General features: G+C 39.5%; 1 protein-coding gene across 1 annotated transcript in view; it reads right to left on the bottom strand.

Moving 5' to 3' along the window:
* The window catches only part of LOC103151245 (protein unc-13 homolog A-like), a 49,718-nt gene that overhangs the window by 23,230 nt on the left and 6,949 nt on the right, over nt 1–19,539 (bottom strand). The window contains exons 4-22 of the mRNA XM_007571189.2: nt 18,146–18,263; nt 17,934–18,057; nt 17,175–17,245; nt 16,666–16,720; nt 16,248–16,277; nt 14,107–14,320; nt 11,323–12,402; nt 10,180–10,282; nt 8,030–8,073; nt 6,922–7,000; nt 6,103–6,108; nt 5,940–6,014; nt 5,605–5,824; nt 4,742–4,969; nt 4,128–4,269; nt 3,829–3,998; nt 3,544–3,659; nt 3,221–3,384; nt 2,940–3,093 (exon numbers count right to left, since the gene is read on the bottom strand). Of these exons, the coding sequence (XP_007571251.1) occupies nt 2,940–3,093; nt 3,221–3,384; nt 3,544–3,659; nt 3,829–3,998; nt 4,128–4,269; nt 4,742–4,969; nt 5,605–5,824; nt 5,940–6,014; nt 6,103–6,108; nt 6,922–7,000; nt 8,030–8,073; nt 10,180–10,282; nt 11,323–12,402; nt 14,107–14,320; nt 16,248–16,277; nt 16,666–16,720; nt 17,175–17,245; nt 17,934–18,057; nt 18,146–18,263 (3,193 nt within the window). The remainder of the gene's footprint in view (nt 1–2,939; nt 3,094–3,220; nt 3,385–3,543; nt 3,660–3,828; nt 3,999–4,127; nt 4,270–4,741; nt 4,970–5,604; nt 5,825–5,939; nt 6,015–6,102; nt 6,109–6,921; nt 7,001–8,029; nt 8,074–10,179; nt 10,283–11,322; nt 12,403–14,106; nt 14,321–16,247; nt 16,278–16,665; nt 16,721–17,174; nt 17,246–17,933; nt 18,058–18,145; nt 18,264–19,539) is intronic.

Here is a 19,539-nt window from a genome sequence, read left to right as displayed (position 1 = left end):
AAAAAAATAAAATAAAGACAAGGAAAAGGAAGCCATATGTACATAAAACGCAAAGAAACAAACATCAACAGAACATTGAAGCAAGTGATTAATTCTTTGCACAACTGAATTCAAAATGTAATGATTAAACAAAATGTGCAAGTGAAAATCAAGCAAGCAAAAACTGAAAAGTGCTCAGCTAAATCAAGCTGTGTGGTGCTTCGCCCAAACTAAAATAAAAGCTTGCCTTTTGACAAGTATTAATATTTTAAGAAAGCTGAAAGGCATTAATTATAGAAGATATATGGCATCATGTCTGTTTCCTGGTGAACTGCAAACCTCAGGATCAAAATAGACTTGAGGAAGTTGCCGTACATATCAAGCCTGCACATCAATATTGCACGGCGCATAAATATTTCAAAGACTTGGTAGAAACTTGTAGAGCCTCTTGAACTGGTGCATACTTAAATGAATCAAACCAACAGAACTGGGTCCAGAGTCACTGAATTTGAAAGAATGGTGGTGAAAATAGCAGGAAGCTGATTAGTGAGCTTACCTCTCGAAGCTGGTCTAAGACCTTGTTGTAGAGCCTGAGCCAGTTCTCCTTGGCTCTGGCTGCTGGATCCACTGGCTCCTTCGGCTCCTCTGGTACTGGAGGACTAAAGGAAGGATATTTTATATGTAATAATAAGAAAAAGCAATAGTGCACCGTAGCGTGGTGCTCGGGCTGCAGTAAGACAAAAGAGCCATGAAAAGGGAGAGTGAAGGATAGTGAAATATGCTCTTTGTCAAGGAGATATTTAGGAGTTTCGACAAAATTGCTGGTCACAATATTGGCTGTTCATCAAAAATAATCAGCCAGAAAGAACGTCTGAGCTCTAAATGCAACAAACTTCTCTACCAACGAACAATTTTATTCTAACGAAACTCAACCAGTCGGTGTATATGTAACACGTCTGAAATTACATTCTTGTAGACTGTATTAATGGTTATGTTAAATATTTAATGCGTTAATTTTTTAATACGATTGATACAAAGAGGATATTAGTTGAGCTGTGATTACTGATTGCTGACAGGCTCCTAAAATCTTACTTTAATCTATACTCCCAATCAATCTTGGGTTTACTCTGAAAATTGCTTTGAATTTAATTCAGTTGAAAAAAAATTAAGAAGAGGTGGGCACTTATTGTATCATTTATCATCATAAATTTCAAATTTCATAAAAAAAATATTTATTGTTGTCACAATAAAGTCCCATTAATGCTGTTTGAACCCTCCCAAACTATCTGGATCGTCAGGATTATTAGTTGTACTTGTTTCTCCACTGTTTGTTCCATGAGACTGATAAATAATAACAATTTAAAAAATATAATTACTTGAATTGTCTGTGTGTAGCTTAGTGATAAAAATCACACTTTTATGTGATTGGTATCCAAAAGAAGCAAATAAATGGTGTGTTTTTTCAAGAGCAGAATCTGTTTGTGGGGCTACNTGCACATGAACACCTCGGATTTGATTCTCACAAATTTTCTGAGTGGCTGCACTTCAGCTGTTCTCACTTCTGCTTTTTTTTAATGTTCCTCTAAATTAAATTGTTGTTTCAATTAACAACAAGGTAACTGAGCTTTGACATTTGTAAATTGAATCAGAGTCTGCATCACTGTGCATCTAAAAATAGAATTATTTTTGCAATGAGTTATATCCAGTGTGTAATCTTTTTGACATTTTGGTCTCTTTTAATCTAAAGAATGTGGTTGTAGAAACTGTACTGGAATCAGATTTTTCTTTAGCTGTCTAATGTGATGTTATCCTAAGCCACATGTGATTACTCAGTCTGCTCCATCATGACACCACCTACCAAACGTCTAGTGTAGCTGAATCCAGACTGAGAGAGAAAATTTCCCATCAGAGTCAGAAAGAGAGACCTGATGGACTTTTCTAATTTGTTTGTGGAAACAGTATTCTTGTTTGGATCATACATGATGCTTCAAGTTCTTTCAAGGTTTTCTATTTCTTCAATGTCATGGGCAGGTGCTAAAGGTTACTTAGTACTTTTTTAGCTCTCCAAATGATCCAAAGTGAAATCCCTCCCAAGTCGTCTGGTGACCCGGGTCAGAACAATCAGCCTGCTGGTCTGAAGGCGGGAACAGCGTGAGCAGACCCACAAACTTGTGTAAAGAGTGAGATGATGAATTAGCACAAATTATGGCTGCCTCTGTTTTCATGGTGCTGCTTCAGGGGTTGAGAGCTGACAGGTCAAGGCAGGTTCTAAAGGCGGATTTCGTCACCTTTTTCTCACTCGAAATAAACAAAAGGTTATAAATTAGACTGTAAAACCCTGTTCTTTAATCATTCATAAAGTATTAATAAATATAGGCTCTTTAAGCTCTTTAGATAAAAAAAAAAAATCCAGTTTCCTCATCAAGAATCTTCTGTTTTAGCTGTAGTCTGTAGATTTAAAGTGTAATGTATCATTTTTATTTTTGATGAAATTGTTCAGTTTTTATTTTTTTGTTAATCTTTGGTAAATAGATAGGTGTAGATCTGGGTTCCACTGATACACTTCTTGTTATTTTTTTTCCATCTTTAAATTAAGTGTCGATTACCAGACACTTAAAATACTAAAAAACAATAAATAAATGAGAATTCAGATAAATATACTGTAATTTCCTTGCTTCTTCCTATGTTACAGAGATTACTCAATGCAAAGGTCAGTAGCTCATCTTTCTGATTCATTTTAACGTTATTAGACTAATTGATATTTGAGAGACTGTTAGTCTGACTGTTTTATGAACCAAAATATAATGAAACATAGTTTAACCAAGTCAAGAGCAGCATAGTACATGTGGTTGACCATGAGAGGAATCACATTTACTTGTTTCTTAAAGAGTTTTTAAAAGCACCATCGTCCATTTATCACATATCTCCCATAGCAGTTTTTTTTTTCTTCTGGGACTTACGCCAAAGTTTGATGCAGCGAATCTGTCCGAGGCAGAAACATTGTTGGAGGACTGGGTGGTGTGGGCGTAGTAGGCGTTGATGTTGGCAAGGAGGGTGCTCATCACAGCTGGCACTCCTGGGCACATGTACTTAGACGATAAGCAGGCAAAGTGGCTGTTGGGGAAAAAATTGTAATAAGGCCATTTAGTAATATTTTCTCTTCTTTCCCCACCTTTTTATTCTTAGATATCCAGTAAACTAAACGTGTGGCTGAGTGTGTGAATAAGCTTTAGGTACTGACGTCATGGCCTGGTAGATGGACTCTACTCCGTATCTCATGGCAAACTCATCCACGATCTCCTGTGCAGTTTCATCAAAGTACACCTTCCAGGCATCGTCGCCTTTGGCTTCTGGGATCTTTACTACGCCTCCATTTTGGTCCTCAGTGGTGTACTGGAATAAGTGCTGAACGCAGACAAATAAAAACGTTAATACATTTTAATGTCTGAAGATATTCTTTTTAACAATAGGAGTAGCAACTGTTGTATTGGTGAAAAAATATGTTACTGCTGCATGCTTAATGGTGTCGCTAAAACAACAAAGCTATTTCTCTGTCCCTCTGACCTCGTGCAGACAGGTGTACTGGACATGGTAAGGAGCTACAGTCTCTTCTCCTTTGATTTCCACACTTATGTGCATCCGGATGGCCCCCGACACGGCAGACTTATCTGTTCTCTTATCTGTTAAATAAATATTAGATACACACACTTCATTAGTAGGGTGAAATCTCCTGGATCTACAGCAGACAAGCTCTTCGGCTACATGTTTTCCCGGCTCTTATCTCCTGGTGACTCACTGCTCCTGTCATCCGTTTCTAATCTTCTCCCGGCGTTATTGCGCGTAACTCACCCAGGTTGTACCAAACGTCCATCTCCCCGCTCAGAGTGCGCACTTCGATGATGGTCTGACCCAGGAAGTCGTCGCTCTCGCGTTTGAACCTCTGTTTTACGCGGGACTTGATGTCGTCATCTTCGTCCCAGACGCGGACCTTGATCCGGTCGGAAGAGTTGTGGCACTCGCTGGACGAGACCGAAGCAACACAAACATCAGAAGTTAGGAATCTTAAATTCAAATGCTAGTAAAACGATACTTTTTAAAGTGAGCATAGAATGATGCCTAAATCTGTCATAGTTCGCTGCAGTGCTCACAAGTGAAAGCTCTCTTCCCAGACCGGGTTCAGGTTGCCGTAAATGGTTTTGGTCCTTTTCTTTGTCTTTCCAACTTGGACGGTTACATAAGGGTCACTGGAGCCTGTTTTGTCTTTAGCCTGAAGACCTTGGGCACAAACCACTAAAGAAAGGGACCATAAAGACACAGCTAAACACACTGACAGTATAGGATACGTCTTACTATAAAACAACAATCAGGTGATTTTTTGCTGTATCATTTTAGTGGATTTCCACATCAGCGCTAAGGCAATAACACAACTGAAACCAACATAAAGTATCACACATTTGTCAAGTGGAACAAAAAGGAAACATAATGTTGAATTTTTTTCACAGTTAAAAATCTGACATGTGTGGCATGCATGCAGGTTCAGTCATCTATATTTTGATGCCCCACAATTAAAGTAGTAGTAGTAATAATAGTAGTTGCTGGATCCTAAATGGTTGGTGAGTACGTGACTGCAGTTAGCATGGCTAGGTGAAAGTTTGGACGTAAATCCAACTGAAACACTGTGGTAAGACTTAAAACCCGGACCACCTGTTCAGACAGATGCAGGTTTCTGTTACTTTATTTACCAAATGAGTCTAAAACAAACCTGTGATGCTAATCTTTGCCGACCACTTGGAGGTCCCGTCGAGCACGCTCTGTTTGATCTGTTTCATGTGCGTGCTGTGCGTCGTCTTGTCCAATCCAAACACCTCTTGGATTAGCTCAAAGATCTCTGGTTTGTTCCTCTCCCTGATCTTCATGCGGTCCTTCAGCACCATTATGATGTTCTGCGTCCGGTCCTCTGCGCCGTGCTTGGAGCTCTTTTCCGCGGCTCCTGATGTGGCAAAAGCGTTGCAACGCAGGAGGACAAGTTGCAATTGTGAGTATTTCTTGCACAGAGCCTCATCCAATATTTCCAGGCAATAACTCTCTTTAGAGAGAGCAATAACTCTCTCTAAAGAAAGAGTTTAAATAGGGACAGATTAAATTTCAATGTCTTTGGCAGCTTCTGGCCGCTTCCAAAACCAAAACCATCTAATTATCCCACTTAACCACCAGATCTGATTATTGAGTGGCTGTAAATAGTGGCACAATTTGGGAAACATATCTTAAAACAAGCTCTTTGGAACCAGGAGAAATTCACTAAGCACGTCATAAAAGACGCTAAAATCAAGGCAGCAGCTTAAAAGTCTCTCGTTGTGGAGCAAAATTAGAAGAAAAAAAAAAACAGTTTGATAAGTCTGTGGGGAGACGAGAGAGGAGAAAGGAGGCCGGGTTGTGACAGCACATTACTCAGCAGATAAATTGGAAAGGAAGAGGGAGGAGAATGTGAGAGTGGATAGAGGACAAGAATAATGGGATGTCAATCTGGCAGAAGGAAGCAGAGTTTGGGTGGAGGACAAGGTGGATGCTCATAATTAAAGATGCGCACACTTGTGTGCTGATGTGCAAATATCTGTGTGATCTTACTCTGCAGACAGTCGGCATTAAGCAGATCCTGGCACTTTTCGTGGCATTTGACGCCGCACTCAGAGCAGCGCATGCCCTGCCGCGCAATCCCCCATAGCAGTCCCTCGCATTCGTAGCAGTATGTGGGGGTGGTGGCGGTCCACACTTCAAAGTTATGTGGAGTGGTGGAGGAGATGGGGTAAATTAAAGCCTGCAGGGTCTTTTTATACACGTGGCTCTTCTGCAGGCACAATGATGGGAGGGAGGGGGGAAAGGACAAGTTTTATTCCCGCAGTGATAATTTACTGGAAAATCTTGAGAACTGTGATGAACAGCTTTGAGGAGAGAAAACCCACCAGCTCCTCATTGCCAAGAGTGGTTGAAGCCATGGCCGAGGTGATTCCGGCTTTGCGGGAGTTCTGCACCAGAGACTGGAGGCAAAATAACACAAACTCACATCTGAATATCTACAACTGTTGTGTTTTTCTGGGTGATGCTAAATGATAAATAAATACTCACCATAGCCTAATGAGCCCAGGCCATGATGAAACACAGACAGAAAAACAAAAGGAGATAATTGTTTGTTTGTTTTTATTTTCTTTTTTCAACGGCAGATGTTAAGAGCATAATTTCAATATCATAATATTCACAAAACTCTCCTTGTATTGTTGTAAAAAGTCCCAGAGTTCAAATATCATAAAGCAAGACACACTTAAAAACAAACAGCACACTGACAATCTGAGAGTTACGAGAAAAAAAATCAACAAACTTGTTACTAAGGTTACTGAACATTATATGGAGTATCATAAAATCTATTATTAAAAGATTTACTTTTAACCCATAACTATTCTAAACAGGACAAAGGCAACACGCTCAGAGTTGGCGAGGTGAAGGGGGAACTATTTTTTTAAACCTTTCCTCTACATAAGAGTTTCTTATTGGGCTATTAAATCAAGAAAAACTGACACTTGGTACTGAAGTTTCTGACTATTAAGAAACATACTGCATGTGTTGCAAACTTCTCATCACTTTTAATACACGATTGCAACACTAAGGCAGGGTGTAGCAGCATCGTGGTGCGAGGATGGATTATCCTTGAACAGATTCTGGGATTTTGTGAAAAGACACAATGTCAAATACATAACTAAATGTGAATAAATCTTTGATTAAAACCTGTTTCTTTAAATATATAAAGTATGTAAAATATAGATATATAAAATATAAATATAAAATCTTTAAATATTAAGAAAAATGTATTACCATCTGCCTCAAGATTTTAATCAATACAAGTGTGGCGTATGTAGTGCTTTGTGTGTTTGCTTTATTGTCGTTTCTCACCAGATCTCTGACGAGAGGAATTGCTTTTCTCTTGCGAAGGTCAGGCATGCTGTCAATACTATAGAGCGCACCTCCCATTCTGTAGAAACACAATGCCACATCAATATATATTCATTAACAGGGTAACAGCTCTTTCTAGCTGGTCAAAAACAACAAAAACAATGTAGCCACGAAATAGTGTTTGAGCCTGAGAAGCTAATGTATCTATTTTTAATCACTGCTTCTAATGCTATGCAACATGAGGACTTCTCAAGGACTTAACTGGAAAATTTAATTACCCCAGCCTCCTCCTCTCAAATACTAATCACAGCTCTCCATTCCTTTATATGATTGCTTTTTTTTGGGCTTACTAGTTAATTCTTCAGAAGGCATCTACAGTTTTCACAACTAGATCCGCCTTCAGTGTAAATAGCCCGGCTGATAGAACTGGAGTAGCTTTGCAATATATATAAAAGATTCCTACACAGTTTCCATTTCAAAATCCCATACATTTTGCATTGTTTAATAATCTTTTGAACATTTGAATATGATATATTTTTCCTGAACTGATTGGGATTTATTGTCTGAAACAATCCAACACTGAAGCTAGCTTTAAATTTCACAGTGTGGTAAAGGAAGATTTTGCTGATTTTTATTATCTGTATTAAATTAGATCAACTCTCTCTTGCGAAATTTGGACAGGCTTTCATTTTTGCAAACATTTCAAAAACAGTAGTTTGAATACTAAACTAGACCCAACATAACAGCTACATTTTCACTGGTTTGAATTTTTATTCAAAATTGCTAAAAGACCAAAAACACACTCATAGACATGTCCTGTGTATGTTTGAGTGTTATTTTATAATTGGTAATGAAAATAGTAAAATACTGGTGCTTAAAATGTTGAACCTGAAGCCAGACTTGGAATATTAAAGAGAAAAGATGCAATTTAAAAAGAAATCTATATCTAAAAAATAGACACATTTTCACAAATTAAATCGTTTTCATTAATGACAGAAACATTTTTTTTTTAATTATATATTTTGGATATAATATTAGTCAAGATTGCATATGAAATCTGTGTGTACAATATTTTACATGACAGAGGAAATAAGTAGGAAGTACTGACCCTCCTTTGCCAAACCACAGCGAGCTGGAGGTCTCTCCTCGAGCCTTTGCAAAAACAGAACAAGGAGAATAATGTTAAACAAAGAAAAACTTTGTTTTCAAGTTTGTCCGTGCAGTTTGTTTTTTTTACCCCTTATGCTGTGTGAATCCAATAGCAAAGCTTTTTTTCAGGATTTTACAAACTTGCTTTCCATGTTACTATTAAAGAGGGAAAAACAGGGCTGAGCCAGAAATGTCACAGTTTTGGTCTTGCAGTTGCTTTTGACACAGTTGGCTTAATTGACAGGCTCCATGATATGGTTATTACATCCTGTCAGGTTCTAAATGGGTTTCATTCATACCTTTCAGGCAAAAGACAAAAACGATGAGATCAAGTCTGAATCTAGAGGTTTTCTCAGGGTTTAACTCTGGGATGTAATCTTTTCATTGTCTAATACAGTTTGGCTCACAAAGAAATAGTAACGTTTTTAATATTTGTCATGCTGACAATAAGCAGCTTTATTGCTCCTTTAATCGTAGGAGCTAAATACCACGTCTTTCCTTTGTTTATGATGGATGCCCTGACCAGAATCAAGCTGCTTACAGCTGCTTGTAAGAATCATTAAGTAAGTAACTTTAGTCATAAATCACTTTTCACAGTTGGAATCACAAACTGCTTTACAGTAAAACATATAAAATCTAAAAACACAAAGCCTCAGATGGACTTTATGTTAGCTTTTTTGTTTTTTTAAACACTTTCTTGAAAATACAGTTGTATTTAAAGAGACAGGAAGTCTTATTATTGCCCCTAAATATTGCCAGTCTGTAATCAAGAAACGCCTTGACAAACAGGGCTTAACTGGAGAGTCATACTATGGAAACCTTGGTTGTTAGTTTTGACTCATCCATTGTGTCTTGGTTCCTATTTGTAATCTTTAAAGTCTTGTCTCAAACCTGGAAGAGGAGATTACATTTTACACATTTAACTCTTTACACTTTCTTGGATTTAAATAAGAATGAGGTTGATAGGTTTCTAACTTCCACAACATAGAGACAGAACAAAATACCCACTATAGGCTTTTTGCAGTGACTTTCAAAGTTCATTTTAAAATTTTAGCCTTCACTTTTTAAGACTTTGATGGCTCTGCACGGGCTTTTGTCTCTGATCCCAGATGTTTATTGAATATTTTATAGTGGGTTTTATCATATATGGCTTCTTGAGACCCACTTTTATATGTTTTGTTTTCTAAATATTTTGTGCTTTTACCTGTAAGATGTTACATATATAAACTTTAGCTACTTACTTGTGCTACCCAAACATCAAAGCAATAAAGCTTCCATTTATAATCTATATTTCTAATCAATAATTCTTATATAAATGCAGCCTATCAGGATAATGTGGAGACAGCTCTTGCAAAATACAACAAAAGGGATTCAAATTGCTATGAGGATGAATAAACAAAATGAAAGCGTCTGTAATGTCAGACAGGACTAGGACTTCACCGATTCGCAAACGTTCAGGCTGCACCTACCTGTCAACATGCTCCAATGACGGCCGAGCAAAGTGCATGTGAGTATCGCTATGGCAATGACATGAAACTGGAAAGAAAACAAAGTGGGTCGGCACAAATAAACAAAAAAAAATAAAATAAAGACAAGGAAAAGGAAGCCATATGTACATAAAACGCAAAGAAACAAACATCAACAGAACATTGAAGCAAGTGATTAATTCTTTGCACAACTGAATTCAAAATGTAATGATTAAACAAAATGTGCAAGTGAAAATCAAGCAAGCAAAAACTGAAAAGTGCTCAGCTAAATCAAGCTGTGTGGTGCTTCGCCCAAACTAAAATAAAAGCTTGCCTTTTGACAAGTATTAATATTTTAAGAAAGCTGAAAGGCATTAATTATAGAAGATATATGGCATCATGTCTGTTTCCTGGTGAACTGCAAACCTCAGGATCAAAATAGACTTGAGGAAGTTGCCGTACATATCAAGCCTGCACATCAATATTGCACGGCGCATAAATATTTCAAAGACTTGGTAGAAACTTGTAGAGCCTCTTGAACTGGTGCATACTTAAATGAATCAAACCAACAGAACTGGGTCCAGAGTCACTGAATTTGAAAGAATGGTGGTGAAAATAGCAGGAAGCTGATTAGTGAGCTTACCTCTCGAAGCTGGTCTAAGACCTTGTTGTAGAGCCTGAGCCAGTTCTCCTTGGCTCTGGCTGCTGGATCCACTGGCTCCTTCGGCTCCTCTGGTACTGGAGGACTAAAGGAAGGATATTTTATATGTAATAGTAAGAAAAAGCAATAGTGCACCGTAGCGTGGTGCTCGGGCTGCAGTAAGACAAAAGAGCCATGAAAAGGGAGAGTGAAGGATAGTGAAATATGCTCTTTGTCAATGAGATATTTAGGAGTTTTGACAAAATTGCTGCTCACAATATTGGCTGTTCATCAAAACTAATCAGCTCTAAATGCAACAAACTTCTCTACCAACGAACAATTTTATTCTAACGAAACTCAACCAGTCAGTGTATATGTAACACATCTGAAATTACATTCTTGTAGACTGTATTAATGGTTATGTTAAATATTTAATGCGTTAATTTTTTAATACGATTGATACAAAGAGGATATTAGTTGAGCTGTGATTACTGATTGCTGACAGGCTCCTAAAATCTTACTTTATCTATACTCCCAATCAATCTTGGGTTTACTCTGAAAATTGCTTTGAATTTAATTCAGTTGAAAAAAAATTAAGAAGAGGTGGGCACTTATTGTATCATTTATCATCATAAATTTCAAATTTCATAAAAAAAATATTTATTGTTGTCACAATAAAGTCCCATTAATGCTGTTTGAACCCTCCCAAACTATCTGGATCGTCAGGATTATTAGTTGTACTTGTTTCTCCACTGTTTGTTCCATTAGACCACTGATAAATTATAACAATTTAAAAAATATAATTACTTGAATTGTCTGTGTGTAGCTTAGTGATAAAAATCACACTTTTATGTGATTGGTATCCAAAAGAAGCAAATAAATGGTGTGTTTTTTCAAGAGCAGAATCTGTTTGTGGGGCTACGATTGCTGTGTTATGCAGTCAGAGCCACACAGGTTCCAAAACAAGAAGGAATAAATAGTTTTTATTGTCACTTTTATTTCTGTCACAATAGTACCACAAAATATTGTGATAAAACTTTAAGTCCTTATCGCCCACCCCTATTAAACGGACACAAATCTAGACACTGCTGTCATCTGTTGACATTTCAGTTTATCAGTTTCATTTCCATTCCCAACATTTCTTACCTTTCAGGTGGAGCCTCCTGTTGCTCTTCTGGTGTCAGCGGTCTGCTCTCTTCATACTGCTCCTCTTTCTGCTCTGCAGGAAGCTTCTCCTCCTGAGCAGGGGGAGTACTGACCTCTTTCTCCTCCATCATCTCGTTTTCTAACCACTCTTCCTCAATCGGAGGTGCCACATCCTCGAGACTGGCTGGCTGTGTGGCAGCGGGATCGTTGGCGTGTGATTGTGGCACCGCGGAGTGCGGGGGCTGCTGGGATGGAGGACCAGTGGCAGTGGAGGGCGGCTGGGGTGCCGAATTAGCCAGGGTGGCCGGGTGTGAAGGAGGGACAGAGTTTGCTGGAGGAGACTGGTGCTGCTGAGGAACGGCTGACGCTGGTGGGTGGGCCTGTGGAGGCTGGGCAGCGGGAACCGATGACAGGAACGAAGAAGCCAGGCCTGTGACTGCAGCTGTCAGAGGTTTGGCCATTGAGAAGAAGGACGTGGCAGACGGGGCTGCTTGGGGTTGAGGTTGTGTCTGGGGTTGGGGTTGTTTGGGGGGCTGGGCCGCTTGTTGGGCAGCAGGGGGCTGTGCTGTGGGAGGCTGAGCCTGATTGGACGTTTGGTTGGGCGTTTTACCTGGGGGCTGTTGGTGTATAGAGGACTGTTTCTCCAGAGGAGGCCTGGAGTTGGGCACTTCAAGCATCGGCGGAACGGTTGATGTTGGAGTGGGAGTGAACGGCGGCTCAAGGTCCTCACTGAGGGTCCCGTCCAGGTTGTACAAGTCCTCATCATCATACATCATCTCCTCATCCTCATACAGACCTTCCTCCTCCCCCTCATACAGTTCGCCGTCATCTCCCTGGTAGAGCGCGACCTCCTCTCCTCCGTCTTTGCTGTAGCCGCCCTCATCACTGTACGCCCCCTGGGTCTCATCGGGGTCCCAGTCAGGGGAGCCTTTGCTGTAGCTGACAGAGGAGTGGCAGGAGTGGTATGAGTCATTCTCGTCGTACGGGTCCCTCTCCCCGTACTCTCCTCCGTAGTCTTCTTCACTGAGCTGGCTGCTGCACCGGCTGAGCTCTGCAGAAGACGCATAGCTTCCAGTAGGGCTGGAAAGGCAGACAGACGACAGCAAGGAAAAGTTAGAATGCAGTAACATGTAGTAAACAGTCAGCCTCTTTATGAGGGTAACGTCAGAAATGATTATTGAGCGCTGCATTGACGCACTGTGGCCAGTACGCTGTGCTCCCCACTAAACACCTTTTATGCGCATCTCAGAGCAGTGGAGAGAACTGCTGATGGCTAATCAATGAAAACACAGGAAGTACAAGGGTACCAGACAAGCAGCAAGAAACACAGCAGAGCAGAAATATGCTGCTGGACAGCTGACAAAGAAAAAATGGAGGAAATATCAAGAAATGAAACAACAACAAAAAACTAGCTTTATATGTCTTGATGAATGGGGGTTATTAAAAAACCGAGCACAGGCTCATAGAGAGAAAGGAAGATGATAGAGAAGATAAGGAGGCAGCAGTGGGCACAAAACAGAAGGAAGAAAGGTAGAGAGGGAGGGTGCGCACAGAGCTGAGTGGATGAGATGGAGAGGAGGAGGTGTGGGGAGAGAGGGGGGAAGCCCCTGTCCAATACACTCACACAAGCAGCTAATCTTATGTGCCGTATTGACCGTTAGACTGCCAGTTGAATTATTCATGGAGCGAGAGGTGGATGCATATTTTCATTCACTGTCTGAGAGAAAAACCCATCAATAAACGCTGAGAAATCACACAGCTCCGAAAATAACTAAGAAGGAAACAGAAACCAGTCTGGGTGGGCTAACGAAAAGTTGACCAGTGAACAGACAACATCATAAGGTTTTATGTCACAAATCCGTTGGATTTGTTAATTGGAACCAGGCTCAGTTGTGTCACCTGGACACACAGGTGGAAACTGTAAAGCTCATTTTTGACTGAACTCCATTCAGCTGTTTTTGTAACGTTAAAAATAGCTTTTTGTGTATCTAAATAATATTTTCATTGACATTCCTTCTAGAGCCGTTTGGAGGTCATGGTCGTAGAAGTATATTGAGCAAAATGCACTTTTGACATCACCAAAAATTAACTTTTTCAATGCTTTCAAATTAATGTATAAATAAAACTTTCTAACACCCTTATTGATAAAAAAAAAAATCTCTCCACCTGGAATACCTATTGCAAAATCTGAATCTATTTGTTAAATAAGAAATTAAGTGACCAACAATGCAAATTAATTAAAGTAAAATTTGTGAACATTATTTAGTTTGTAGAAAATAGCTAAAAAAATTGCACTTTTTTGCACTTTTGACCAAACAAATTTTAAGGAACAACGCTCTGGTTCAACCTGAATTTTAAGCTGACTGAAGCCTATAAAGCAGTGAAATATTATTTTTTATTATTTTTGAATGCGCTTTCAGTCATTAAGTAGAAAAACCACTCATGTATATTTGCATAAATCTTAAGACCAAGGTATCATGTTGCAAATCATTGAGAAAAATCAAAAGTGTTTCCATCAAGAAAAACTTGATGGAAACATGAAATAAAACATAATTATTTAATTTCTTTTTTAAAAGTAAAGCATTTAGCCAAGTATTAAATAAGGAATGGTGGGAGTCTTCTCCCTGATTGCAGCTCAGATCTGAATGTTTTCTGCAAAACTTTGCATTTCAAATTATTAACCAAACTTTTAGTCATTTTGGGAACTGAAAAGATTTCCTTTCTCACAGGCAAAGACAAACGTTATAATGAAAGTACATGTGATTAAATAAGAAAGACGCAAACCTGATTGTCCTTTGATGGTGGTAGTCGAGATCTTGGTTGTTCCCGGAGCGTGGATACGACAAGCTTCTGGAGCTGCGATGCTGGTGGCTGATGGGATACTGGTGGACGGAGGCGTTGGGTTGGGACGTGCTGTAGTAAGGAGGTGGAATGCTGTTACTGGTTTCACTGCGGTAGTCGCTGTCCCTGTCGTCAACAGCGCTGTCTGGGTCCTCGTCTACTCAAACACACAGAAATAAAAGGCAGAGGGAAGTGATAATAACGGTGAAGATGAAAAAAGAGTTTAATCCCAATCGAACCATTCTTTCCGATTCTGACTGGTTGGCACGCTTTCACAATTGAACCCTCTACACATTATTCATGAAAAATTTCAGACATTTCAGGACTCAAGTTTCCGGAGTTCCAGTCCTTTACAATTATTTTAACCCTTTCATGCATGAATTATGATACTCTGTGTCAGGTTTTTTTTTTCCAATTTTTTTGGGGATTTTCTTAAGGCATAAAAAAGGTAGGAAATTTGTATTTATTTATTTATTTATTTACTTATTTATTTATTTTTAGGTGATAAATTGTAAATTTCTCCAAATACAAAGTTGCTATTTGAAAAATACATCAGTAGTATTGTTCTTTATGAGTTATCTGATGTCACAATATTTTTTTTACCTGCCAGAGTCGTCTACAGTAGAAGGAGGGACCGGGTCGGTCGGCATGCTTTTTTTTTCTGTCGGCTATATTGGATTTAACAAAAAATATTTCTTGCATTTCCAGCTGATGGTCAGTAGTTGATGGTGTATTTTATGATGCATTAGTGTCCACTTCAGTGGTCTGTGTGCATTTATGACATAGAAATCCACAAGAAGCACAAGAAAATGGCTTTTAGATAGCTGTCCACTGTAGTGACCACTATGCATGAAAGGGTTAAGATAATAAATGTTCACAATGCATTTATGGCAGTCGATATGCCTTAAATATCAAAGAAAGCAAATGACAGAGCAAAGAAGGAAGAGAGAAAAGAATGAATGAACAAATATTTTCCAAACTGGAAAGAGACTCTTTCATACAGAGAACATTCACACGTAAAACACATGACGAACATAAAGTTGATGCGCTTGCTAAAGAGATGCTTTATTTTTCTGTTGTGTTCATAGATCAACAATTACCGACCCAGAGGAAAGTGCTAATACAATTGTACAGAGTGAAGTAGTCAAAAGCCAAACTGGTGATCTATTAATCATTTATGATGATCAATCCTCATCTTTGGCACTTTGAAAGCCAAATGGCGTCTGTGACTGTTCCACTGCTGACTCCTAAAAAGGCATCGGACTAAGTTTTAGATATCATCCCTGGTCCTGCATGCATCGTTCTCTCTCTCTCTCCTTCTCTATGTGTGAGAAACTTAATCTGCTCAATGTCTATCATTACCCCCTGCTCTTTCTTTTTTCCTCTGAGTTAACAGAAATGAATAGCTGCAGTTGTGTGGGTGAGTCTGACAGGCACTTATGTAACACTATCCGCTGATCACAACAATGGGGGAAATGACAGAGAAAAGCAGACATTTTTTGCACAAGATTTATGAAGTTTTCTGTTTTGACTGTGGCAGAGCAAGAAATATTTATAAGCGTCTTCTTGTCTTCCTTTTAAATCACCCGTAAAATTAAATCTACTCGATGTTTAATCAAATAAAGTGAAAACTGGAGAATAAATACCATTTTTCACAACCATAAGTGGCCGAAATGTAGGTAAAGGCATTTGCGTAACTATCAAAAAATAAATAAATAAATAAATCTGTATTCAATAGGCATTATTTAATCAGATATCTTCTGAATCGCTTTAGTGGAAATTCACAAAGCAGTGCAATCTGCTTGTGAAAGTCCATCAAGTCCAACATATGCCAACAATTAGCATCTACTTTTGAATCGTATCGCTGCTACTTATTCTTCAGATGCAGTGAGGCAATAAAAGCGATAAAGAAAAGACTTTTACTTTGTAACGATTTATCTAATTAACAGAGAACGTCAGACCCTGACGAGGCATCCTGAAAGCCCTTTCTAAGTCAACAGATTATGTTCCACATTGCAGAAGACCATGAAAAAAATATTCATTTAGAGATGAAAAACATTGAGTAGAGAATACGGTGCACTTACTTTGCTGATCTCCCCACAGACTCCAGTTACCTGCAGAGAAACAGGAGAGAGTTTGTATTGATCTTGACCTGAACTGGTACTCATACTCCCAACATGCATTCCCGCCATCGGTGCTTCAATGTTCCCCAATGCAGGCAGTGAATGGAAAGAGTCTCTCTAATTGCCTCAGACAGCTGGCTCAGCGAACTCCACAGACTGGACCAACAGCAGAAAAACACAGGCAATCTCAAGGAGCTTGACTCCAGACATTTGATAGGATTATTGATCCTTTATGGTGCAGCGAACAAGACCTGTTTCCCCTCTAACGCACAGCAACCCATGTGTGGCCAAACATAATACCAGAGGCTGAGTTAAAGCAATCTAATTACACGTAAATGGATAATTTTCAGTTTTGTACAATCAGCTGCAGGTTACTTACAACACTGGGTTCCCGGCACACGGAGAGGGCGTTCCTGTTCCTCCTGGTATGAGTACTTCATTTGACAGAAGCAGAACAGATGAAAACTTACTGTTAAACACGGAGTTGGCTGAGGATCACAAAAATATGTGTCATATATAAAGCTATGCACACAGTATCTTGGAAAATAATAGCCTTTCTCACATTTCGTCTACATCTTTCAATTTATTCTGTTGGGATTTTATATTAACTGTGAAATGGATCAACAAGAATGCATCCCAGAATATTTCCAAACTGGAAAAGCTGAGCATGCTTGTATGACATTTCAAAAGAAAGTGCTACTAATTTTCTTTCCAAATTACAGAAAGTCAAGAAAAGGTTTAAGTGGTATCAATATTTATGCAAAGCACTGTGGAAGGTGAAGAAAGCGTTATGAGGATTTTAGCAAGTATGATGCAACCTGCTCTCTGGCTTGTGCCTGCACTGCAGGATTATTTGGGGGTGTTAAAACAAACAGGCTGGCAGCTCACATCTTGGTCCCTCATGGCATTGAGCTGCTCCAGTTTTTTGGCCCAGTAGCGCGCCTCATCCTCAGGGATATCTGAAAACAATCATTCGGTCAAACTCCAGGTGACAAAATCTCTCAAAAATAAGGCTCATCCAACTGAAACCCTTTGAATAACCCCACACAAAATCACCTGTCAGATAACACTGAAACATGGTGGAAAAACATCAGCTGTAATTATACTTTGGCCTGGTTCTGATGGTCTTTTTTTTTTTTTTTTTAAAACAACAGAAATACAGCTCTAGATGCTTTGGCTTGACCTCACAACTCTATATTTAAAACTGTCCTGTTTTGCTTACAGTCTCAGAGCCAACTCTCTATAAATAGGCAGGATGTGCATATTGAGGAGTCAGGTGTACATTATTGATTAGAGGAAGAGGAAACAGGATAGAAATGACACCTAATCAATGCTAAGAGGAACTCAGCTTGATCACCGAGAAGAAAAAGGACACAAACACTTCTCCTGGTGCAAACTATACAACTAAAAAGTGGGTCAGGGTAATTAATCAGGCAGGTTTTTGCTGCTCATTTGTCACTGTCTGCACTGAAAATATACAGACAAGTATAATTTATTTGTTCCAAACTCACTCCAAGTGATTTCACTGAGCAGACGTAGATAATAACTACTACAAAAAACATATTGCACTATGCTTTTTACTTTTAAACAATGCTGTTCTTTTGTGAGAACAATTCTTGCTACTCTACCCACATTTGGTAGTCTCACCTAGTGGCAGTTCAAAGCGTGTATCAAGCAGCACCAGGTGCAGAGTGGGATCTTTGGTTCCACAGATCTCACTGTCAGCCATGATGACTTGAGAGTCCAACGTGAGCCACTCTCCAGGACCTTCCTGTGTACACAAAGATTGCAGGTAATGCAGGGGGGCCGGGGGAAAATTGCACAAACCATTGAAGAATGCAGCGGTGGTCATGGCGAACCTCATTTGACTGTCGGATGCTACCGAGGGGAATCCACACGGTGCCGACCATGGTGTCCCAGATTAACCCTTTGTTCCACACCTCCACTGTCAGGCCAAGGTCCAGCCGGTTGATTTCACTTCAAGAGAAAAATAAATAAATACAAAAAATGTAAAAATATTAGGATATCATTAAAGCTTAAATTTGACAAAATAAATAATCAAAACAGAAGTAGAAACATGGAAGCAGCTGGTCAACGAGTAAAAAGGATTTGATTGCTATGATGCAACTAAAGACTTTTCCTCTGGATTTTATTCCACCTCCACATGGATCTACTCTCAGAAAGTGGGTCTCGCTCCAGTTGTTTGGTCCGCACCAGGATGAGTGCATTTACACCTGCACAATATGTCCAAACAAAGTCTGCTCCATTTATAGCGGACCAAATGTGTCAGTTGTGTGAATCCACCCTATTTTTTATTTTTACTGTGGCTAACATACAGGCTGATGTGTTTGGAGCAAATCTACAGCAGTCCAATATAAATCCTATATTAGACAGCAGAGAGAAAGATGGAAAGTGATGAAGGAGTGATGACTAAGGGGAGGGAAGGAAAAGGTGATTGTATCGCCTGCCTGGAGGGACAAAGAGGGAAGTTTAATTAAGAAGTAAAGGGAGTAGACTCCCTATATCAATGTTACTCCTTTTTTCTGTAAGAGAAGTATGATTTAAAGCAGTGGCTGAGGAGGGGGGGGCGAGCCAGTTTGAGGGAGAACATGAGTCCCTCTCTGTAGCCCAAATGTTACATAACACAGTTCCACTGATGCAACCCCAGTACAATGCTGCACGCCTCCAAACATCATACAGATGCAGAGGACTCCGCAGTAATCCTGCCTGCTGCAGCCCACATCCCGCTAAATGATTCTCACCCTTCACCGCCCATATGCTGCTACACTGTCAACACTGAATCACTCCAGCAGCCAGATATTCACTGTTGTGTAATATTAGCGCCTGCAACGAGATACCATTCAATATCTGTGGAAATATAAGATGAAATAAATAAAAAAATATATCAAAAGAGAAATATCTAGTCTAGAGAAGAAAGCTGCAGAGAGGGAATGGAGGGAGGGGCAGTGACAGAGAAGGGAAAAGAAGGAGTGGAAGGAGGCCAAAGTTAAGAACGAGAGAGAGAGAGAGAGAGAGAGAGAGAGAGAGAGAGGGAGGGAGAGAGAGAGAGGCAGAAGTATCAGATGAAAAAGAGCAGGAGACAGCTGATGAAGGTGGAGAGGAAGAGCTGTGAGAAACAATACAGGGATAAAGAGCACTTAGGATGAAGAAGTGGAAAGAAAGAGCGACGAAAGCTGATAGAAATCAAGCAGTGGAGGGAGAAGTAGAAGACGGGTGAATGAGAAGAGGCTCG

Source organism: Poecilia formosa, unplaced genomic scaffold, assembly GCF_000485575.1.
Source record: "Poecilia formosa unplaced genomic scaffold, Poecilia_formosa-5.1.2 Scaffold275, whole genome shotgun sequence".
NCBI lineage: Eukaryota > Metazoa > Chordata > Actinopteri > Cyprinodontiformes > Poeciliidae > Poecilia > Poecilia formosa.
Note: the sequence above shows the minus strand (reverse complement) of the source record. Positions and strands in the feature narration are given on the sequence as shown.